At 40.3% G+C, this 24,563-nt stretch overlaps 3 protein-coding genes across 5 annotated transcripts in view; 1 reads left to right on the top strand and 2 right to left on the bottom strand.

The window, feature by feature from the left end:
- The window catches only part of LOC311045885 (uncharacterized protein), a 37,936-nt gene extending 23,599 nt beyond the window's left edge, over nucleotides 1-14,337 (bottom strand). Inside the window, exons 1-7 of one of the 3 annotated variants that reach the window (XM_084057952.1) lie at nucleotides 13,830-14,335; nucleotides 13,423-13,554; nucleotides 11,635-11,946; nucleotides 10,372-10,650; nucleotides 8,821-8,943; nucleotides 8,329-8,375; nucleotides 5,683-8,152 (exon numbers count right to left, since the gene is read on the bottom strand). In XM_084057952.1, coding sequence (XP_083914078.1) covers nucleotides 7,949-8,152; nucleotides 8,329-8,375; nucleotides 8,821-8,943; nucleotides 10,372-10,650; nucleotides 11,635-11,946; nucleotides 13,423-13,474 — 1,017 coding nt within the window. In that variant the 5' untranslated portion in view covers nucleotides 13,475-13,554; nucleotides 13,830-14,335 and the 3' untranslated portion in view covers nucleotides 5,683-7,948. Of the gene's footprint in view, nucleotides 1-5,682; nucleotides 8,153-8,328; nucleotides 8,376-8,820; nucleotides 8,944-10,371; nucleotides 10,651-11,634; nucleotides 11,947-13,422; nucleotides 13,555-13,829 lie in introns of those variants that run through there. The other 2 variants (XM_084057950.1, XM_084057951.1) reach the window with 2 other exon arrangements.
- On the top strand, nucleotides 1,761-5,555 carry LOC311045886 (uncharacterized protein). Its single transcript, XM_084057953.1, has 4 exons — nucleotides 1,761-1,841; nucleotides 2,053-2,367; nucleotides 3,328-3,615; nucleotides 4,196-5,555. Exons 1-4 carry the CDS (start codon nucleotides 1,784-1,786, stop codon nucleotides 4,318-4,320), a joined length of 786 nt encoding a protein of 261 aa, XP_083914079.1. The 5' UTR covers nucleotides 1,761-1,783; the 3' UTR covers nucleotides 4,321-5,555.
- Nucleotides 14,338-15,111: 774 nt separating the features above from the next.
- Nucleotides 15,112-24,563, bottom strand: part of LOC311045884 (ATP-sensitive inward rectifier potassium channel 10-like) — a gene marked incomplete at both ends in the record, with an annotated part of 10,372 nt that continues 920 nt past the window's right edge. The window contains 5 exons of the mRNA XM_084057949.1: nucleotides 15,112-15,530; nucleotides 16,396-16,573; nucleotides 19,262-19,393; nucleotides 20,363-20,574; nucleotides 22,677-23,022. Of these exons, the coding sequence (XP_083914075.1) occupies nucleotides 15,112-15,530; nucleotides 16,396-16,573; nucleotides 19,262-19,393; nucleotides 20,363-20,574; nucleotides 22,677-23,022 (1,287 nt within the window). The remainder of the gene's footprint in view (nucleotides 15,531-16,395; nucleotides 16,574-19,261; nucleotides 19,394-20,362; nucleotides 20,575-22,676; nucleotides 23,023-24,563) is intronic.

The raw sequence follows: 24,563 nt of genomic DNA, 5'->3' as shown, positions 1-24,563 counted from the left end.
ACATGTGGCTCCAGAGCCACGGTTTGCTGACCCCCAGGTTAATTATGGATGGCTTAGGGATTATCTATAAATCATTATCACTCATATTTTAAGTACAATATAAACTATCTACACTTTTGCTTGACTGGGTCAACATTTATTAGTGTCACTGTTTGCTACTGTCCTCCATGCAGTGGGGGTGGTTGTGTTGGGTAGTATTTTTTCTTTGCTAATAATATGTCTGATTCATGCATATTTTCAGTCCAAACATATATCAACAATATCTTATGACTCTGAGGATCCTAGAGGGGTCACGGCCCCCCTGTTGAATACCCATGCTTCATCTATGTCAGCTAAGGGGTCCTTGGCCTGAAAACTGTTGATTGTATGTTATTGAAATATACAGGAGTTTTTCTTTACTGCCCTTTTGAGATGCTGGTACATTCTGGTAGAAAGTTTCACCTACATACAAAGCCCAGCACCTGCATTCAATGGCCTAAACCACATTGCTAGTGTCATTGTTAAAGAATTGCCAGATGGGGGCTCCCGTTCCCACACAATTTCCCTCCATCTACTTTCTCTGCAAAAAAAGGGAAGTCATTATGGTTTGACGGTTTCTCTTAGTCATAGCTGTATACCAGGACATCCTGTAGATTTCTGATTGGTTGGCCGTATATGGCTGTGATGAGTGCATAGCAGCTTGAGAGGTTCCTCTTCTTCCTGTGCCTGTCTGAGTGTTGAGTTTTTTGATGAAATGAAAAAGTGCCCTCTCCAGACATAATAATAAACCAAATAATTAATTTCAACTGCCCCTAGTGGCCTAACGGTAAGGAAATGACGGATGAAAAATCCATGGAAAAATGCACCTTATCAGTTTAAGAAGGCCTACTGCACTCTCCACACCCCACCACAGTTCCAAATGGTTTTGTCTCATCAATCAATCAGTCAACCAACCAACCAACTACTCATCTTTTCATGCAAAGCAGTTAGTTTAGTTAATTTCATGTGAGCACGCGTGAGCATACATTTCAACATAATACTGTATGGTTTCTTATACTCTCAGTGTAATGTTAGCAAAAATCAACAAACAGTAGCCTATTTCAGTAGTTGAACTGTGTGTCTCAATTATAAAATATATGCAGTTTAACAGAACATTTTGAAACGCCAAATAATTGGGGGGCTACAGTATGTGTCAAGTCAGAGTGGGACTGCTGGTCTAGAATATTATCATTACTTGAAATAAAAGGAAAAACTGGTCCCATGTCATGAACATATTGATTGAATACTTTATTAACGGCTTGCAAAAAGTACAGAGGTACAGTTATACAATAATGCTAAAAGGATAACACAAAAAGCCCTGAGGGCTTGTTTCCAATCTGTTCCAATGTATTCAATTCAATTCATGAGGTGTTCTTTTATGGCATTTTTTAAGGAGGGTAGTAGGGAGTTGCACTTTTTGATGGCTGGTGAGGACATTCCACATTTTGGTGTCATACTGTAAAAGTGTGTGTGTGTGTGTGTGTGTGTGTGCGTGCGTGTGCGTGTGTGTGCGCGCGTGCGTGTGTATGTGTGTGTGTGTGTGTGTGTGTGTGTGTGTGTGTGCGCGTGTGTGAAAAAGAGAGACTAAAGTGAAACAATTAAGTGGACAGAGACTCTTTTTTTTAAGCTAGGTGCTAAAACAACAGGAAGTGGTATTTCATGTTAAACATGACAAAGCGCTACAGACCACCGTCACATACATTTATAAGAACAGAATAGCATTGTACTTCCTTTTTACATGCTGTATTCAACGCAGAGTAGCTTGATGTTGAGAATGTCTGCTTTTATGGTAGTGGGACTCCTCATCTGCGTAGCAGCTTCAGGTATGATGAACTTCTAAATTACATTCACATTCCCAACATAATTTATATTTGGTTGGTAACGTTGGTAGATGCAACCATAAAGCATAATTGAACCAGGCCTCACCCTTATTTCTCTTCAACTGAAAGTCAAAAAATATTCAGTTCACAGATACTCTTTTTAGTATAACATTACAGTGATTTTCTGTATAATGTTGATAATGTTAATTTACAGTGGCCTCCAGTGATGTGAAGCAAGAGCATGTTCTGATGGGAAAGGATGTACATCTCCTCATCCAGACACTTGACCTGATACAAGACGCTCGCAGACTTATGTGGAAATGCAACAAAACAAATATACTAGAATACACTTTCAAAGGAAAAGCTGAAGTCTTTTTAAATTACAAAGGAAGGGTTACATTTTCTGAGATAGATTACTCTTTGTTATTGAAGGATCTAACAAAATCTGACATTGGACTTTACCAGGCAGAGCTTAATGATAAAGACGGACGACAATACTCCATTGCAAAGTACAATGTGACAGTTCAAGGTACGTTTCTTAATGTAAACTACAAAATGGACAAAGATCTCTTCTCTTTACTTTCATATGTAATACGTTGATTAATTTGTCATGTTTTAATGTTGTATGTTCCTTAATGTTTCCCCGTTAAGAAAGTCCCCCCCCGTTAAGTTTCTTTCTTTACCAAGCATTCGCGATTAAAGATAATATAGACGTACTTATTGCAAAGTACAATGTGATAGTCAAAGGTAAGTTCCTTCTATAAAACGGTTCTTAATCTAAAAGAGGGACACGGACACATTTATTTTTATTTTCAAATCATGTAATACCTTGATAAATCCATCATGGTTCTAATGTTCTACAGTATTTCGCTGTTAAGAAGGAAGAGTACATTTTTCTGCAGGAAATTGTTCTTTGCTATTGAAGAATCTAACACAACGTGACAGTGGCTACACAGCAATAGCAACAAAAGATAAAAACATTATTGTAACACGGTACAATGTGACAGTTCAAGGTACTGTTGGTTCCTTAATGTAATAAAACAAAACAATAATCATAATACATTCAAATGTGATAAGTTGATGAATCTGTCATGGTTCTAAGTTCTATGTTCTTACTGTAATGTTTCCCAAAGAGGGTTGAAATACTATGGGACAGAAGTCCTGAGCTAAGCGTGCTCTACTGTCCGTGGATTAAGAGAAGGAAAGACGGCGCAGACTCTCAGTTAACAGTCTTAAGAAACAGTCCGCACTTACTCACAGCTCGGCTACTCAGGCCATCGTCAGTATAAACTCTGATGATGGCCTGAGTAGCCGAAACACGTCTGTTTGTCTGAGACTGCTGCTGCGATAAATTAACAAATTCAAAGAAAAACTACCTTGTGAGTGCAGATTGTTTCTTAAGTCCCTAAGAGGGTTCTGATGTTCTAATGCTCCTATATCCCTGAGTGGATCTACTGTTTTCATATAAAAACCTTCATGATTTTTCCAGATGCAGTGTCCCCAGTACACATGACAGTGGACCCAGTGTCCTCCAGCCGTGAGTCCTGTAACCTGACAGTGACCTGCAGCAGCCAGGACTCTTCTGTCACAAACACTTTTACATGTGACAACACCCAACACTGCTCTCAGGAGGGAGGAGAAAGTTCAAAGGTCAAGATCTCTACTGGTCTCCTTTCTGTCTATGTGTCTATGGGGTCAGTCATCTGTAACCATAGCAACCAGGTCAGCTGGACCAATGGCACAAAGGAGATTACATCTCTGTGTCAGCTGGATTCAGGTAAAACACACTTTTCAGGTCATGTCATTCAATATTTCAGTACTAAGTTAACGATAACGGTTAAAAGCTTCCTTACCCCATTAAAACCGGGAAAGCATCTATGTCATTTTAGATTTTAGCTATATACAAGCCCCTAGCGTGTCACTTCATGCCGTGCTATGAGCTTGTAGATCTGCTATTTTTAAGAAATTGTGTAAATTTGTGCAAATATTTGAATGTATGTATTTTTTAAAGCAAACTTTTTTTAACTCAAATCTTTGCTTCCGGAGTCCCTGGAACAAAACATTTTGAGATGGGGGAGTCCGCGGCCAAATACATATCATTTTGGGGGTCCTTGACGTGAAAAAGTTTGAATGCCACTGATATAGCAACATACGGTTTTCAGGGAGACATTTTTAGAATCAGCCTCAGGTCTTAATGAGTTGACATTCATCAATGACTTTGACTTTACCAACAATCATGTCTTCATCTGGATTTCTCATTTGTTTTATGTTTTAACATTATTTTACATTTTACATTTTTCTAACGACTATGTTGTGTTTTCTTCTCCTTGCATGTTGTCTTGTGGATCCTGGACCAGAGGGTTCCTCTGACAGTGTCTCTCTGTGTCTGGTGAAGAATGTCCTGTTCAGCGTCTGTCTGATCATCATGGTGTGTGCTGTCATCACCGTCAACATCATGGAAAGACGCCAAAAGCAGGACTGAAGTAACAACAACTCTCTGACGTCCTCCATGATTTTAGCTTGCTTATGTTTATGTAAATTGTTATGCAACATTTGTCAAAAAGTTGCATAACATGATAGCATTATTATATGAGATTGACAAAGCTTTCAGTTTATCCTTTTCTCGTCTATGACAAATGATTCACCATATAGATCCTCTCCTCCTAACCTCTGTAATTCAGAAGTATGATTTCAGTAAAAAAAAAACACTCATCTAACCCTTTCATCAATATTCTATTTTTTTGCATTATTAAATATTTTCAAATTGTTTATTAAAAGTTTCAGAAATCCGATCTGCAAGCTCACAGCGCATTATGATGCAATGCAGTGTGAGCTTGTGGAACAGCTATTTTGTCTGTTTATTATACAACAAAGTAGGCTATATGGGCTTAAGTGGTAAGAGAACATTTTACAATATCAATGCATATTGAATATAAATGTTTTTGGTTCATAAATATCATATAACTCACTAGAATACTGAAAGATTGTTGAAAGTCAATTGTTTTCTTTTAATTTTAAAGAGTGGGTATATGTTATTATTCAGTTCACTGTACATTAATGTGTTTGTTGTCATTTTACAGTTACAGCATATGTAACTGTGTTAAAATTCCATACAAACAGTCGTTATTGTCTTTAGAATTATATTATGTGTTAATAGTAGTGGTGATGTTAAAAATGTTAGCTACCGTATAACCGTTTGTTAAAGGCTTGACTTGGACTTCAGATGGACGTTTTTCATATACTTTAATATTTCTTTATGTATTTACTTCAGTTCACAAAAACAAATGTTTGTTCATTGTTTTAAATCAAATGTGTTTGACTACGCAGTAACTCTTTGTCTTTGAGTCAAACAAAGTACATTCCGGACGTGTGATTAGATTATTGTGGTTTTAGCAGAAACACTGTCCACAGAAAATGAAAGTACCAAATTGTTTTGTAAGAAAACTTTATACTTCATCTTGGATGAATTATACTGCTATTTCAACAAAGAAACCCTTTAAAAACACGCCTCAGACTCTCCTACCTTTGATATTAAATAACATGAACTTAAGAAATTACATTTACAAGAACATTACTTAAAGGTAGGGTAAGTGATTTGCTTTGGTTAAAAGAAGTGTTAAATAGCTCTATATTCTCATAGTACTCATTGCTATAGAGTGTTTGTTCAGTATTAGGAGTCTCCTTGTCTCTCCACCTCTTTATTAAACAGAAAATGTTTTTTCGTTTCAGTTTCAGTTTCATTTCCAATTTTATCCAATCAGGACAGAGAACTCAATCAGGATACAGCTTAAACAATTGAAATTGGAAGTGATGACACTAAGAAATGAGCAGACAAAATTGGAACTGGAACACTATACAAATTAAGCTTAAAAATGGGTACTTTCTCCTGATTGGCTGAGATTTTGACACCTACCGAAAAATGTATTTTCTGTATATTAAAGAGCTGGAGAGACAGGGAGACATCTGTTACTGAAGAAACACTCTATAGCAATGATTACTATCAGAATATAGTATTCTAACCTTTTAACAAAATACTTTTTGTTTTAACCAAAAAATATCACTTACCCTACCTTTAATAAAATCATCAGGTCTGAGTAATGTGTCTGAGGCTGCCTCAAAATCATGGAGTTGTCAGACAACCCACTTCTGTTCTTATTGGCATGTTTAATAGTCATTTGATAAAGTCTATGTCTGTCAGATATGATTAGTCCTGTCCCCAACAAACATGATTACAGTCCTGTAGCCTTATACATATTATAATAAGATGAATTTATTGTGGCTTAATACCTGTCTAAGGTCCAAACTGACACATTCCAGCTTGATTATAAGAATACATGCTGTATCATGTCTACATTCTCCAACATCTTGACTCCATTTTTATCAACTGCAGCTCTGCTTTTAACACTATACCCTGCCTGTGATGATGTACAACAAACTGTTTGACATTGATGTTAGTCAGTTAATGTGTCAATGTATTTTAATGGAAATGTAACAGGTTGTTAAAATGAACAAAAAATCCTCCAAGATAATTTTTCAAGGATCCTTTCCACCTTATTACAGTCCCTCAACACTAATGACATTACATTTCTCGTTCTCAAGCAGTCAGACGGATCAAGTTTTCAGGCCTCATCCTGAATATCGTTGCTGTCGGGCAGAAACGGCGCAGCTCCATATTTCAACTTTTTATGTTTTTTCGTCACTTAATGCCCTACTTAGTTTTACAAGAGTCTCAAGCAAAAGTAGTAAAATAGCAGATTTACAAGCTCACAACATTTTGCTTTGCGATGTGTTCGGGGCTTGTAAATCTGCTAATTTCGCTATATTTCTGAACGTATTTGTTTCTGAAAAGTAACGATTTTGGACCTACAGCAACGATATGATGATGAGTCCATTCATTTATTTTAATGTAAGAATAGGCATGGCAAGACAAGGCAATCTTATGTACAGCAGCACATGTCAAACATCGAGGCAATCCAACGTGCTTTACATAATACAAATACAGTAATACAAATATCGTAATGGTGGAAGATTTACAATTCAGAAATGTATAAGTACAGATCAGAAATAAAAGAGATAAGAATGATAAAAGAGCACAACAAATGCTCCCACTTTTAGATGCACAATAACAAATATGATGATATTTTATTTTTAAACAATTAAAATCAAGACTATTTAAAAGCTAAACTGAAATGATACTTTTCTATCCATTACTGGGTAGAGTAGGCAGTGTAAGACATGAATGTTTTTAGCTTTGACTTAAAAGTGGTCAGAATTGGGGCTTGTCTATTATCATCTGGGTGGTTATTGCAGGTCTGTGTCGCATTATAACAAAATGCTGCATCACCACCATGTTTTGTTCTAACTCTTGGGATAACCAGTAGGCCAGCAACAGATGTCTTACAGGATTCATATGGTACAAGCATGACAGAGAGGCATTTGAGGCCAAAGCCATAGAGTGATTTGTAAAAAGTGTAATGGAGTAGCCCTGCCCGAGGTCAAAGTGTGTTGATGCCCCAGGATGATGCACGGTGAACAGACCATTGCAATAATCCCATCTACTGGAAATAAAGGCGGTGGGTAAACCTTACGAGGTCTTACTTGAACATTATTTCTGTTATCGAACCAATTGTTCAACATTAAAAAGTTAGGTTGTTTGTGAACAACTTTTTCAATAACTTTGCAGAATAGTGGAAAAAACACCGCTCATCTGCCAGTAGAATTGGGTGAGGTGCTCAATAACTTTACCTAAAATCGGAAAGTTTAATTTGGGCCATTTCAGTACGTCTGTTATGACACATGACACATAGGAAACCCCAAAAGGTCTCAGGGGGTTTACAGGCAGGGTCCCTAATTATGCACATCAATAAACCTTCCACCATCCATTCCTCACCCAATCTTTCACTCGTGTTGTCTTCAGACAACCATGCACACACTGAACACAATACACACAGTAAACGTTTAACATTAGCGATCACACAGAAAAAGTGAATATGGTTTACTCAAAAAAAAAAACATTATTTGGTTACAAGCACCTTTTTGTCTTTTTCTCACCTTCTCCACTGCTGGTAATTTATCTCTTGTCAATTAGTTGATGGGTGAGTGACTGTCACTCATCTTCTATCAGGCTTTTGAACCTGAGCATATAGGGACTCAGGGTTTGTGGGCGTGGTGTTGCTGGTCTTAGTGGTGGTCGTTGGTACGGAGCCGGAGGGATGCTGGAGCAAACTGTAGATGGTCAATGAAGTATCTCCATGTTCAGGGTGCTGACCATTAGCAGCGTCTGGATTTGTCATTGCTGGATCACTGTTCTGAAACTAGAGCAAAACACACATCCTTTTTTTATATATAGTTTACTGTCCATTATGTATTTATTAAAATTATTAAAGTGTATTTACCTGTGTGCATACTTTTCTACTTTACTGTAAACAAATATTGTATTATGCTTACACAAGTTTCCCAGTGCAACTGGCCAATCTCAGAGAGTGATTACCTGAACAGAATCATATGTTGTATTTGGCACGTCGATGGCTGCATTCCCTTAAAACAGTGGTAGGTAACAATCAATTCTTAATGAGATTCCCACTTTCTCATTGGGGGAATATGTGTGTGTGTGTGTGTGTGTGTGTGTGTGTGTGTGTGTGTGTGTGTGTGTGTGTGTGTGTGTGTGTGTGTGTGTGTGTGTGTGTGTGTGTGTGTGTGTGTGTGTGTGTGTGTGTGTGTGTGTGTGTGTGTGTGTGTGTGTGTGTGTGTGTGTGTATATATATAGATATATGTAGATATATATCTATATATATCTATCTATATATATATATATATATATATATAGATATATATATATATCTATATATATGTATATATATATATATATATATATATATATATATATATATATATATATATATATATATATATATATATATATATATATATAACATTGAATATATTTAACATTGAAACTGTAAAAGTACACGCTGGAACTTACATGTCTGCGTTCTCCTCCTTCTTTGAAGATAAATGCCGGCAATGGCAGCAATTCCACAGATGCAACCCACCACAGATAGTATGCCAATATGTAACCTGCTTTGGTCTCTACTGGCAACAGGCTCTGTGAACAAAAGATGATTGGACAAATGTTCTGATGTTTAAAAGATATTACCCAAATCTCAATGTGTGTACGTCTGTTTGTGTTGCCATTAAACTTGCTGTGTATTCATGGAGAATTAACCTAATGATTTTGGTGACAACATGGGCTTTCCTCTAGTGCCACAGTACCTTGTTATTGTGTGTGTGTAGCTAAATTATTCCTTCAGTGTATAGTTTTAAAAATCGTTCTAACACAAGTGGTGGCAGACTCCACACCACAATAACAAAGACAATGATGAACAATATAGTTATCAATATAATATATTTATAGTGCTTGGGGTTCACTATTTTGGTATAACACCAAACCGGTATGAAGCACAGCAGATATCCGCCTAGAAGATCCGTGCAGCATTGATGATATATTTGTTTGTCCATGCATAACTGTCCTTGTGATTTGTCCACAAGAAATGTTGTCTATATAAAATAGGACTAGTACTCTGATATATTCTAATCTTCCAATTCACTGGACTATGAAAGGCAGACAATCGTTGGAGTCTCCATCCACGTACAGTAAAGTGCATGTCTGCTCCCTTTTTTAAGCAGCTTAAGAAACAGTTCAATGATGTCTCCCTGTTTTGATTGGAAGTATGTTCCCTCTGCCTTATGTTCCCTCTGCCCTATGTTCCCTCTGCCCTATGTTTCCTCAACCCAACAGTATGTTCCCTTAGCCCTATACCTATGTTCCTTAAGCTCTGTTATGTTCCCTGGAACCTATCACACCGCTAATCAATGGCACTCTATCAGCCGATGCCTCGCTCAGGCTAAATGTTACTTCTGTCGTTGCAACTGCCTTGTTTTCAATGCCACTATTTGTATTAAATCGACATTGTCCACACACAGGCCAGATAAAATGTGTCATCTTAGTGATGCATAGTGATGCATACAGCCTTCTGCATACTGTACATGACACCGAAGGGATGGCTCTGATGCTGAGGGAGCATATTTTTAATCAAGCATATCTTTTTCATCATTGTCACGTGTGCGTTAGAATGCATTAAAACGTCTATCTGACGTGCCTCCACCAACTAAAGACAAGAGTGTATACCTTTTTTGTATTTTCCAAAATACAAAAAAGGTAAACAGGGTCCCGAAAGGGGCTAAGTATGTTGATAGACCTGGTCCAACAAGCAGAAGGGCATCAGACGGTGTGTTGTATGTTGATTTGCAGACAACACACCTCTACTGCAACTCTCCTGCCTCACCGGCACATGGCAAGGCCCCAAAATATCAAGCAAAAACAGGCGAGGAAAAACACACCATGCACTGCACCTCTATAAATTGTCAATTTGCCAATCCACCTGCCCCAAAATAGGACTCTTATTGTTTAGCTTTTGAACGTATTAGTAACAAAATGAATAAGACATGAAATGAAAAGTGAAACATGTTTTACCTGAATCCAGCTGACACAGAGGTGTTGTCTCCTTGCTCAAGCTGACCAGGTTGCTATGGTTACAGATGACGGACCCCTCAGACATGTGGACAGAGAGGAGACCAGTAGAGGTCATGATCTCTGAACTCTCTCCTCCCGCCTGAAAGCAGTGTGGGGTGTTATCACATGTAAAAGTATTTGTGACAGAAGAGTTCTGGCTGCAGCAGGCCACTGTCAGGTTACAGGAATCAAGGCCGGGGAACTTTGAAACCACTGTCAGATTTACTGGAGACACTCCATCTGGGAAAAAAATGAGAAGTTTTTATTTAACAAGACGTTGACCTCAATTTTGAGGGCAGTCAATTTTGATGGGTTTGTAAGTTTGAGTGGTACCAGTGCAGCTGGAGCTAATGAATTAAAAAGGTGGGCTTAATGAAAAAGCACAACCCAGCACAAGGACACTGGCTTTTATTACATTTGATATCCATTTTATTTCCGGTCTATGTGTCGTATTCTGTTGACATGGTTCTTCAAATAAAGAAGATGTGTGACTTCTAACTATAAATGCCACAAATCTCTGTAAGTTAGTGATTCAAGCTGCTGCCTTACGGAGTAGGGGCTGGGGGGGGGGGGGGGGGGTTTAACAGATGTGTAGTGCTGATGACCCAATGCAACTAGAAAGAAAAGCAGGGATGCCAGTCTCTGGAACAGAGCCTGGGAACAGAGCCTGGGGGACTCCCAGTCCAACGGTTTTTAAGTCCTTACGTGACTTTTAATCACATCTGATTTGACTTGATTTGATTTGATTTGAAAGTTTGATGACCCAAGGAAGTGCCATGTCCACTGTGAAGTCAATCGGATGAGTGGTTCTGCAGACTCCTTGTAGTATGAAACGGCACGTGGGTATGGGCGTGCACTAGTCTATCTATGAATTGCAGAAACCTGTGTGTCTGTCAAAGAGACGACAGCTTCCGTTTCTTGTCCTTAACTTTCAGGAAGCGTAGTTCCAGACTCTACAGTATGCAGCATTCAGAGATTGTGGAATAGTTGTCTGGCTCCGCGAGACAACACTGATGATGACTAGCATCTGCAGGACGCTAATTGTCTACTGCATGATGCATTAAAGTAAGCCGCCTGCCTTCATATGCAGTTGTCTTAATTGATAAAAACAGAAGTCGTTTACATTCTTTGCAGGGAAATAGAACCATGACAGATTTACCAAGGTATTACATGATTTGAAAAAATGTGTCCCTCTTTTACTGTAGATTACTTTAAGGAACTTACCTTGAACTGTCACATTGACATTAACAGTTTTGTCTTCATCTTTAGTTATTGTTGCTGTGTAAAGTCCACTGTCACGTTTAGTTAGATTCTTCAATAACAAAGAACCGTTTCCCACATTAAAAGTAACCCTTCCTTTGTAGTTTGTAAAGGTGATATTTGTGTGTCCGTTGAAGCTGTATTTGAATACATTGATCGTGGTGTTGAATGTCCACTTAAGTTCGTAAGCGCCACGTATCAGGTCAGGTGGCTGGATGTGTAGATGTACATCCTTTTCCGTCTGAACATGTTCTTGCTTCACATCACTGGACACCGCTGGAAATTAATTACACAACATTATCAACATTTTAATAGTGTCATACTAAAAACTGTAACACACATAAATATTGCAACAAAAAATAAAACAATATTCCAGGCCCTACTTTCTGTGAGGCAACAGCACCAACCACAGGCCACCTTTCTGTGACTGTATGTTGCCATTGTGTGTGCAGTCAGAGATGGGCGAAAAATATATCAAAAAGTATTTTGATACAAAATAGAAATACTGGTAAAAAAAATGTAATCAAAATACAAAATACTGGTCAGAGAAATATATTTGAGATACAAATATGTATTTTGTATTTTGGAAATACATTTTATAAAAACTGATACAATAATAAGTCAATTCATAGATTGCCAAATATTAAATGAATTGTCTGTGTCAGAATATTGACCAGGATACTGACCAGGATACTGACACCATGGATAGGATACACACATACTCTTGCTTCTTGTGACTGATATTGTCCTTCTAATGCATGAGGGGGGGGGTTGTTTTTTATGGAAAAAAATGTTTTTAAATAAATAAAATGAAAAAATAGGAAAACATTGAAAAAACATTTCCCACTCAGGGATTAGAAGGACAATATCAGTCACCATAACCATGTACGTGTGCAATATTGAATCAAGGACATTAAAAACAGGGTAAATGATAAAATGAATTAAAGTGAGATACCCCTTCCATATGTCTAACTGGAAGTGTTAGACACATTGAATAAGGAAGTGAGATTGTACTGAACAGGAAATTCTATCCTTGTCTTATGCCTCTTGAGGTCTAAAAACATCTGTTACATAGCTGTTATTCACTATTCTAAGGCACCACACAAAAAAAGTGGATCTTCAAGAGGAAGAGTCCAAAATATCCATAATTAAAAGTTTTAATGTTCTTATTTTAAATATGTCATTGTGTGTTTTTCTTCTGTAATATAAAGCCTAAACTTAGTTTTCACGAGTGCTCTATAAATCTTTTATATAGATCATTATTTTTTTTCTGAGGTGATCATATTTAAAATATTTACTTCCTCTTGAAATATTTGTGATGTAAAACAACCCATGTGAAACCAATTATGTATTTTTCTTTACTCTGATTCTATTAATTGAATCAAAGACTCCATTTTGCCGTAGAATTATAAACAATACCATTTACTTTTTCAGTGTGGATCATTTCTAATGTGTTTGGTTATAGTAAAGATAGTAAAGGATTCTCTGTCATCTACGTATTTGGTAGCAAGTTGCTCAGCTGCCAATTTTTATTTTCATTCCCAACTGTATTTGAATAACTACAAACAACACACATTTTTGAAGCTTTTTGTTTTCACCATAAAACGAGTCATTTAACAGGTTACATTTCCAATACCCTGGACTCTTCACCAACTGTATCTAGTATTTAAATCCGGCTTTCTTCATCTCTGACTAACTTGTGTCAAGTACAATATGAAAAATATTAAACCAGTCATTTTTTGTAAGTTTTACCTTGGTTTAGAATTAGTAGAAGAATCGCACACAAAAGGAACGGGTCCCCCATGGTATGTAGGCTACTGTACGCGGAGTCTTCCGAAATCGATGACGAAATCGTCACTCATATTTGACGAGCGAGACCACATCCTGATTGATAAGATAGCATCATTTATTTCCAGAGCCCAAAACATTTCGCCCACCACACATCATTAGAGGTTACCAACAATAAGTACAAAATTATTAGTGGGGTTTTGACATTAAATAAAGAAAGTATTACATTTACAAGTCCGTACAAGTCCATGTCAACATAATCCAAATTGATCATCAACCTTACTTGCTCATTCACCATCCAAAAATATACCGTATATCATATTGAAAATATTGTTAATGATATACAACATCAATAATCTTTTATACCTTACCATTGTCGTGGTCTTAAAACTCAAAACTCCAACCATTGCAACATTTTCAAGCCCTTTCATGTATCCTCCAACATTGTTCTATGTTAGTTCCACAATCCTCACCCACAGAAGTGGGCTTCAACTGGTGTGTGTGTGTGTGTGTGTGTGTGTGTGTGTGTGTGTGTGTGTGTGTGTGTGTGTGTGTGTGTGCGTGTGCGTGTGCGTGTGCGTGTGTGTGTGTGTACAATGGCTATACATCTATAAAAATGTAGGTTTAACCCTTTATAACCAACCAGATATGCCAACAGGTCCATCCAAGCATTGATTCATATACATGCAGTGGCTCTTTGTGATTATCCATAAACAATACCTCACTTGTATCAAATGATTTGCTTAAAGCCATCGCAGCAGGACAATTAGGATTCTTGTTCATTTGGGGAATTCAGTGTTCCAGTGTTTTCATAAAGTAGATATGTACTAAAGTGCTTTTAGTAGCATTAAAGAAATTATACATTCACATACTAATCCTTGTTATAAATGCTACTACTTCCTCAGGTGCAAATGTACATAATGTACTCATGTAAAGTGCTACTTTTCTCTGTGCATACAGAAAACAAGGCTTACTGACACTATTGGGATATACACATAGCACCTTGAATACAGCACATTCCATCCATAATATGTCTACAATTCATTCAGTGCTGTGTTAGACAGTTTCTCAAAAGTGCTTTAGCTAAGACATTACAGTGTTGTAGCTTGTTGTACCATACACATTAAAAGCTCAATGTTACATTTGAGTGGGTGAGTAAGACACCAATAATAAAAAAAGAAGAAAAAGAAATATCACATGACGAATGACGGGAAGTTGAGCTTCTCCTATTTAACTGAAAACTCCATCACGTGTTGGCCCACTTCCTGTCTTTGAGGCCATGTAGCGATAAACTGACCTCGGAATGTACAATGTGTGATGTGCACATAATTAAAATGTACAGTGCATATTGTGTGTGTGTCTGTGCGTGTGTGTGTGTGTGTGTGTGTGTGTGTGTGTGTGTGTGTGTGTGTGTGTGTGTGTGTGTGTGTGTGTGTGTGTGTGTGTGTGTGTGTGTGTGTGTGTGTGTGTGTGTGTGTGTGTGTGTGTGTGTGTGTGTTTTTTGACTGTGCAGTGTGCAGTCACCCACACTCCCATAAACACACAGTGGCAAAAGGCAATGAAGTATTCCCTTGACGAGTCATAATACAGACAAAACAAGGTAAAAACTATAAAATGTACAGTATGAGCATCTATCTGTCAGCTCCTGCTCCTTCACACATTACTGATGCGCACACTGAGCGGGTTGCTGTCTCTGACACGGCCACGCTCCTCTCCGGTCTCCCGGTAGCTCTGCTCTAGGCGGATCTTCTCTGGGTCTCCGCTGTCGGGCGTCACCCCACTGCCGTTGCCTTGCTGCTGGTACCCGTGCTGCTGGGGGGCAGTGCCGCCGGTGGACGCTATGAAAACAGGCGTTGTCCTGGTCTTGACCACCTTGTCGAAGAAGGCGAAGTCGGCCACGTACTTGCCCGACAGCGAGAGGGAGACGACGGGCGGGAACTCGTAGCCCCACAGGATCTCGTCGGGCAGGTAGGAGGTGCGCACCTGGCAGGTGGCGGAGGTGGGCTCCACCGTGGCGCTCAGGATCACCAGCAGCTCAAAGTCGGCCAGCTCTGGGTCTGACCACCCGCCACCTGGGAGAGACGGGAGGGGAGGATGGACAGAACATAAGACAAGGAAAAAGAGAGAGAGATTTTCAACAAAATGAACTGCTCGGCGCGGTACTCCCTTGCCTGGGCTCGTTTGCCATAGCCTCAAGTTCTCTTTGTCTTATCACACCTGGCTTTTGTCAAGTGATGTAAAAAGTCATAGGCTACATAATAACAACAATAAAATACGTAACACATAATAGCTAACACAAATAGTTAGTGCAGCTAATGTTAGCAAGCTTAGCTAACACAAACATCTATGTGTTAGGCTAGCTAACGGTAGCAAGCTAGCAAGCTACTTACATAAACAGACAGCCGGAATGATTCAGAAATGATTATGCTATACTTTCTTTTGTGTACTTTTACCATGGGAATAGCATACACGTTGTATGAACTGATCAACAATGGCTTCCTTGGAGCCCCATGCTCTCACTAGTGGGTCTAAACATTGGGAAAAGTGTGATCTTTTTGCCTTGGGGGTGGAGCTAAAGGCAAGTTTCATGGCAATCTGCACATTAGATATTGAGATGAGTTGTATGTCATTGGAACTTTTGGCCTACGGATGGCGCTAGAGGAAAGGCCATGGGTTCACCAAAATCCATAAGGTTCATCATCCAGGGAGCACGAAAATGCACAGTAAATTGTATGGCAATTCAGCCAGTACGTCTTGAGATGTGCTGTTTGGGAATAAGGTGTTTGATAGACCATCCAACCAACTGACTGACTGACTGACTGACTGTCTGTCTGTCTGTCTGTCTGTCTGTCTGTCTGACTGACATTGCTGACTTCCTTCCCTCAAAAAGAGGGAAGAGTTAAGGAGCCATGCCTCGATGTCCCAACCCACCCTTACCCTTAGCAGCCCAGGCTCGTAGGGGACTGGTGTCATCGATGACGTGGTAGAAGGTGAGGGGCAGAATGAGGAAGGGGCTGTCACTTGACGTGTCCACCTGGAAGGGTACGTTCCTCTGATCCAGACGCACTGTCTCCCCCTCCTTGGTCAGGTTTGTCTGGAGCAGTTTCCCTGTCACCTGGAGGGTAGAGAATTAGCAGTTCATTCATACAAGCTAAATTAGTAACTTTACGTCCTCAGCCTGATAGGTTGTGCAAGTGAACCTGAGTAAAAAAATCAGATCAGACCACTATAGCTGGCAGTGACCCACTCTATTTACATCTATGACCAAACATATGACTATGTCATTGGTTGCTATGGAAATGTTTTTTTTATTGATTGAATACTGTATTAGAAGTTTGCAGAAAAAAAGCACATGAAAGTACAGTTTAAAGGTCAGCTAAATAGGATTGAAAAGGCCATGAAAGCCTAATGGCTTGTTTCAAATGGGGTCCTTTGTGTACTCAATTCATAGTGAATGTGCAATCCTTCCTCTGAAGCAAGAACTTCCTGCTACATTACCGTGGTAAAGTGCTATAGCCTACTTACAACCGGATTCACAACTTCCTCAGCAACAGACCACAGGTTGTGAGAATAGGTAGATAATCATCATCCACTGTCACCATCAGCACTAGATCATGCGCATTTCTTCCTCATAATTACTGTAGTCACAGTGCTAGAATTTCTGCATGGGCTCCATGAGCTCAGAGATTTAAGTGGACTTCAATTAAGTGGATTTAAGTGGTCACAAAATATTATCAGAACATGCACATTAATTCCAAATTACTGTGAATTTGGATTTTGGTAATTAGACTTTTCTTCAGGTACTGTATACCTAGATGGTTTGAAAGGGAACTTAGCTAACGCACATCAACTGGTGGGTGCTGGGCTAAAGAGGCTTCAGTTCAAAAAGGCAGAGCCCGCACACCAAAGCAAGTAAAAGATACTTCTTTATTAGCTGACAACGTTTCGATCCACTGTGGATCGAAACGTTGTCAGCTAATAAAGAAGTATCTTTTATCTGCCTTGGTGTGCGGGCTCTGCCTTTTTTAAGGCAGATGGAGAGTGGGCAGGTCGGTTAACAATTACAAACCATCTATAGTATAGATGGTTTGTAATTGTTAACCGACCTGCCCACTCTCCATTCACTGTGAATGTGTTAAAAATGGCCATGGGTCGAGAGATGTGTCTGTGGCTATCGGTATGAGCATTAGGTTTAAACACATACTTTATTCATTGGTGTGGTGGAGTTTCAGTTCTCAAAGTGACTGAAACTGACCTCTGTGCCTGTATGTAGTTATAGTTATATGTATAGTATGTAAGTTATTGTCTCCGCCAGGCCGTAAAGCATGGCGAGAGAGTATGTTTTACCCTCCGTCCGTGTGTCCGTCCGTCCGTGTGTCCGTCCGTGTGTTACCACCAAATCTCCGGCACCGTTGGCCCGGTCGCTGCGAAACTGTGCACACACACTCCCTGGATGCCAATTCAGAACCTCTGCCTCAAATTTTTCACATGGGCCTGTTATAGCGCCACCAGGAGGCCGATTTGTGCAAAACCCATTTTTTCACATTATTCCTACAGTTTTTAACCAAACGTCATGCAAATCGGTACACAGTATCTCTATAGTCATGTGATCAACCCTGATCTGTCCGATTTCCCATATTCCATCCTTATTGGTTAAGGTTGCCATCCAAAGTTTGCAGGATTGGTCCGTTTTGAACAAACTGCCTCAAACCATGAACGCAGCGTGCGATTTCCATGAAATTTCACACGCACATTCCCACTAGGCCGAGGAAGAAATGCCACCCTTTTCACATTGGCCTGTTATAGCGCCACCAGCAGGTCTAATTTAGCAAAACACATTTTTGGAACAAAATGCTTCAAATCATGAATGCAGTGTCCGATTGCCGTGAACGACCTAAGAATAAATGGCACCCTTTTCACATTGGCCTATTATAGCGCCACCAGGAGGCCACAATAACGTATCTGACCTGGCGGAGACCTGTGCTCCGAGGAGCACTTTATCTAGTTCCATATTGAGTCACTATCTGGAGGTGGCAAATAACATTACTTTAATAGCTTCACGTATATTTTTTATCAATTCATATTTGTAAAATAATATGTTTCATTGCTCAGGAAAAACAATAGCCTATCTATGATGTATGAAATTGCCCTAGCCCTAACCGTAACTCACTGAAAGAAATAAAATAAATAATGACAATAATAATAACTGGGGATAACACCAGGGCAATTGCGCAGTGCATGCTGCCCCATGCCTCCATCTAGTTTCCACAGACTACATCCTGCTTCTATAGAACAGGACGTGAACCGTTTGTGGTCAGAGAAGTACATATACTACAACTGAACTATAGGCCCTTAGAAGAGCGTAGATTGACGAAAAGGTGACAAAAAGGATGATCAAAATGTTTTACATCTACTGTAAGCTAGTCATCTGCCAGGTGCAAAGGCAACTCAGGCAGTCTATGTGACTTTGTTCTGAGACACCGCATACGCGAAGTTCCCGTTTGTATGCGAGAACTTCTGGGGACTCAGATTACCGCGTACGTGTCAAATAGAACACAGTATGTCACATGCACTAATATTGCACACGCTTTTGGACCAGCAGCTATACAGGACATAAGGTCATCAGACTTCACTCACACACACACACACACACACACACACCACGCGCACACACCCATCCATCCACGCACGCACGCACGCACGCACGCACGCACGCACGCACGCACGCACGCACGCACGCACGCACGCACGCACGCACACACGCACACACACACACACACACACACACACACACACAAATTACCTGACACCCTAGCAACAGGCTCTTGCGCATATTAGCCACTCTGATCATGAGGCAGGGCCGTCCTTCCTGTGTGGACACCACAGCATGCTGACTGAACTTCACCGTCTCACCTCGCTTCTTTGGACGAGCAACCTAGCCGAATAAATATATACCCCAGTCAGTATGAGGCAAAACAATCAAATAAATTAGAAACAATTCAAACTATCAGACAACTCATGTTGACCATACGATATAGTGTTTCAGCATCTTGGGTACTATACAGCCCAACAGTTAGAGGGACTGCTGGTTCATTCCCCTTACACTAAAATATAAATGTAACCTATGCTAAAACAATAGAAGCTTTCTCTTAATATAAAATAGAAGATGAGTCCAACAATATGATGGTTCCTATTCATAAATATAACTATGAACATTGCATTTCATCTCCACCAAGTTTGTCCACCGGAGTGGCAGACATTCTACACAAACCTAATTGTCATTACTAAACGAGGCATTTCAGACTAATTAAGAGCTGGGATATGAAATAAATACAGATCACCTATAGCATTGGTTCTCAAAGTGGGGTCCGGGGACCCCCAGGGGTACTTGAGGGGGTTCCAGGGGGTCCCCAGCTAAATGATGCATAGGAACCAAATGGACCCCTATGGGTCTGTAACTCTGAGAGTGTACAAATGGAACCAAATGGACCCGTTAGGGTCCATTTGGTTCCATTAGTACACTCTCAGAGTTAAATTAACATTGATTTTACAATATAAATTGTGGTCCCAGAGATAGAAATACCATTAAATGGGGGTCTGTAGCCCTAATGCATGTCAAACTGGGGGTGCTTGAAATTAAAATGGTTGAGAATCACTGCTAGAGCTGTAAAAAATCTTCTCTTATGGGGGTCCCTGGCATATCTTTTGAAATGGGGGTCCGCGGGCTAATACGTGTTTATTTGGGGGTCCTTGACATGAAAAGGTTTGAGAACCACTGACCTATAGAATACTAGCAGCACTCAGGGTTCCTGGAACCGTAGTTGAATACTACTGAATACACTTAAAAGATGGGATAAAATACGTTTCAGGGGTGTCACACCACAGCAGGATTGAATCTGCACACCTTGGCCAAGAAGGTCCCAGTGATGAAGATCTCCAGCAGCATGGTGATGACGAGCTGGATGATGAGGAGGATGATGGCAGCGGGACACTCCTCCGTGATGCAGCGGAAGCCGTAGCCGATGGTGGTCTGGGTCTCCAGGGAGAACAGGAAGGCCCCTGTCAGGGTCTGCATCTGCATCACACATGGTGTGTGGTTGGAAGGAGGGTCGAACTCTGGGAGGACAGCAGAGTTAAGTTAAGTTAAGTTAAGTTAAGTTAAGTTAAGTTAAAGCGGCACTACAGTATGTAACTTTCTTCTAATGAATACAAAAAAAAAATGTTGTCCAATCTGTATGGTAGAGTATGTTAATACAATATAACTTATACAATTGGGGTGGTTGTATTTTGTCTCCCTGTTCTTCTATTGACACATTTAGATCGTGTCAAAGGTCATGTCTCACCTAGACACAGGATTTGGCACAAAGTTTGACCTGAAGGTCAAGATTCAATTTGTCCCCTGAGCAAACAGGCAGGCTTTATTAGCTCAATGGTAAAAAATGTCAGCACTTGCCCAGGAAACCGGGTTCAAACTTTAAAATAAGGCGCATAAAAATACCCTCCCACGTACAATACACAGTGCTGTTGATCTGTAGATCCAAACACAAGAGAGCCAGCCCGTTAGGTAGGTATGTAGGTTTTTTTCACAACAGCATCACTTCCTTCAGTTAAACCACATAGAACCATACTCATTTCACACCCACCCACTTTGTTTGGGTGGCTGTTTCCAGTGAAATTAAACAGAAAGGAGAGTGGGTTATGGGGGGGGGGGTAGCTACCGCAAAGACTTTTTTATTTGTGTCAGTTTAGACTACACTGTTGTTTGTCTGACTGAATATATGACATACTGCATATAGAGGAAAGTTTAATGCCATTTCACTTTTTTTTTTACAACCATCACCCTCATTCTCTTTCTTTCTTTCTTTCTTTCTTTCTGATCCACCCACCCCACCTCAGTGCACTCACTCACTCACTCTCACTCTCTCTCTCTCTCTCTCTCTCTCTCTCTCTCTCTCTCTCTCTCTCTCTCTCTCTCTCTCTCTCTCTCTCTCTCTCTCTCTCTCTCTCTCTCTCTCTCTCTCTCTCCATTCCATAACTCTTCTCAGTGAGTCATTGCATCCATCTACCCCACATCAACTGAACCATGGTTCACAGACATACTACAACTCCTACGCTGTCTACAACTGAGCCCTGCTGCCCCCATCTGGCTCCCACTGTAAACTGCTGATCTGATGTGCCACAGTGATTGGTTCCCCATGCCGTTTCGCCTTATGCCATGTATGTTAGGCATATTGTGGGCTTATTATTAACCTACGTATTAAGTAACCTCAGAACAAGCAACCAGGTGCTCAAGTTAGTGCAAAGTCTTCAGAGAAATAATAATATCTGGTTATTTTGGAACAATGGGAAGGCAGAAATAGCCAAACAATATGAGGCAAGTCCCTGGCACAGACAAAATGATCATCTAGTTTTAGTTAGATCTTTTATTATTCCTCATTATAATGGCTGGTGTTTAGTCTGGTCTGCAGAAAAAGAAGATACGACTGATTTATAAGGCATTTGTAGAATCGGCCTCAGGTCTTACTGGGTTAAATACCCTCTGGGTCATCCGGATGGTGCAGGGGTAAAGCTCATGCTTATGCACCACCATGGGCCTCCAGCTCACAGATATACAGGTATACTGTAACTGTACACATAGATACTGTAGCTCATTGCTGTTCATTGGAGCGATGCTTCAACGGTGCCACCATATGGACAGGGACAAGCCATGTCTCCTAAAGCGTGTATGACCTGCATGTATATATGTCTATTGAAGCAGAAGGTCTCTCAAAGGTCTCTCAATCCCAGATTAAAATTAAAACCATCATAACTCGTCGAATCCTCAACTGATTTTCAAGGAGTTTGGTATGTTAATGTCAGACATGTAGTTATGTTATGATAGGGGATACAGGTTTTCATAACAAAACACCTTATCTTACGTAGATAGTAACAGTAATGGTTAAGAAACAGAAACAAGTTTTAGTCTCAAGTACTTATAAACAACTCATATTTCTTGCAGTGGAGTTATGGCGAGTGTCCCATGCCAATATGGAGGCGACGTTGTTGTACGAACCATGTGTGGCCAATGTGGCGGATGAGAAGAAGTGGTTGACAGTGACAGGGACTATACACATGGGGTTTGGGAGATTGGGGGGAATTGTCATATAACGACAGGATTGGGAGAAAATGAAATGAAAGAAAACATAATAATAAAATCCCCTCTATCCTCTGCCTCTCACCCAGCAGGTCTCCGTGGACCAGCGCGACCAGGTACCAGAGCACCCCGAACAGGAACCAGGTTCCGGTGAAGGTGAGGGTGAACAGGAAGAACTTGTAACGCCACTGCATGTCCAAGAAGGTCGTCCACAGGTCACGCATGTACAGCGCACTCCTCCCGCTGATGTGCTCGATGCGCACGTTGCTCCGCCCATCTTTGGACAGGACACGCCTCCTCTTCCTCAGAGTTCCGCCGCCGCCAGAAGCGCCCCCTCCCAGCAGGGGCTTCAGAACGTCAGTCTGTGTCTGGGAGTGGCAAACCTTCTGGGGGGAGGAGCTACGAGAGGAAGGGGGTGTGGCAGATGTCATCTGTGACGGCACAAAGGTAGAGAGATTTTAGTTAGGTGATATGCAGTAGTCTGCATGTTTATATTGTTAAAGGATAAATCCCGGACCACGTTTTTCTTACCTTAATATGATGTTATTATGTCCTAGGACAAGTGGTCCTACAGTACAGTAGAAAAATGTCATAACTCCACCCCGAGTCCACCGCAGCTAAAAATCAGAGCGGACGGCCCATGCTCTAGATCGCGTATTTTTATCGCGATTTCATATATATATTTTTGTTCATATATGACTTTCCTAATGACAGAAAACTGTGTCTGTGTGGGATGCGCCCCTGTGGATGTCTCGCGAGCCGAGATTTCGCCCGTGATCAGAATGTAGTCCAACATTACGGTGGCCCATTTGGGACAAAAAAAACACTGTGGCGCGGTTTCTGTCATTGTGAAAGTCAGATATGAACCAAAATATATATATAAATTTGCGATAAAAATACGCAATCTAGAGCATGGCCCGTCCGCTCGGGTTTTTAGCTGCAGTGGACTCGGGATGGAGTTATGAAAATGTTTTACTGTACCACTCGTCCTAGGTCAGGACATAATAACATCATATTAAGGTAAGAAAAACGTGGTTCGGAATTGTCCTTTAACCAGCTAGCATTGTTAATAGCACGGCATGTTAAAATACAATATGTATCCAATTAAAACAGGAGGACAACAGTATTTTAAAGCACCATACCGGTGGTGTGACATGTTTAGCCCATTGACTACGACTCACAGTTGGACTGGACATAACTGCTGACCATTTCACAAAGTATACATGGTATATTTTTATTTTCAACAAAGCCAATGGATGTCATTCATTTCAGTATGATATGAAAATCAATTTGCAGGGAATAGAAACTTTTTTGAGATATATAGCTTGAGTTATATTATCGTGACTTTGTATGAATCTAAAACATTAATGGAAATAAGTGGTCTATGTTACGTTGGATATACTGTAGGCTACGACTGAAGATGTGAGCAGACAATGACATGCATTGACACCGGTACAATCTTTTAATCACACCAACCAAAGTTAAATTGCAGTGTCAAAAGGAGATTTGTTTTCCTTTGGACAATGCAAACACACACACACGCACACGCACACACACACACACGTGCGTGCGCGCGCGCGCACACACACACACACACACACACACACACACACACACACACACACACACACACACAGAACAAGGTCAAATTACAAAATATTAGTGCACACAGCACTTTAGTATTGAGTATCACCAAACCACACAAAAGGCACAATAACACGTGACACTCTCACTTACGTCCATCAGAGCACGAAGGCCAGTTGAGCACGGCAGAGTGAGAAAGAGAGAGAGAGAAGAGGATGAGCCGTGAAAGACGGAGATGAGAGAAAGGCGAGAGGAGAGATAGAGGTGCAGCGTTACAAGGAAGATGTACATTGTCCTAACAAACAATTGACACAGGGTCTCATTTAGGAGTCCGGAGGAAGACGAAACTCGAACGCGTCAATTAATGGAGAAATCTCCGTCCCAAACT

The sequence above is a fragment of the Gymnoscopelus microlampas genome, assembly GCF_963454915.1.
Source record: "Gymnoscopelus microlampas genome assembly, chromosome: 5".
Classification (NCBI taxonomy): Eukaryota; Metazoa; Chordata; class Actinopteri; order Myctophiformes; family Myctophidae; genus Gymnoscopelus; species Gymnoscopelus microlampas.
The sequence above is the reverse complement of the archived record's forward strand: the minus strand, read 5'-3'. Positions and strand labels throughout refer to the sequence as shown.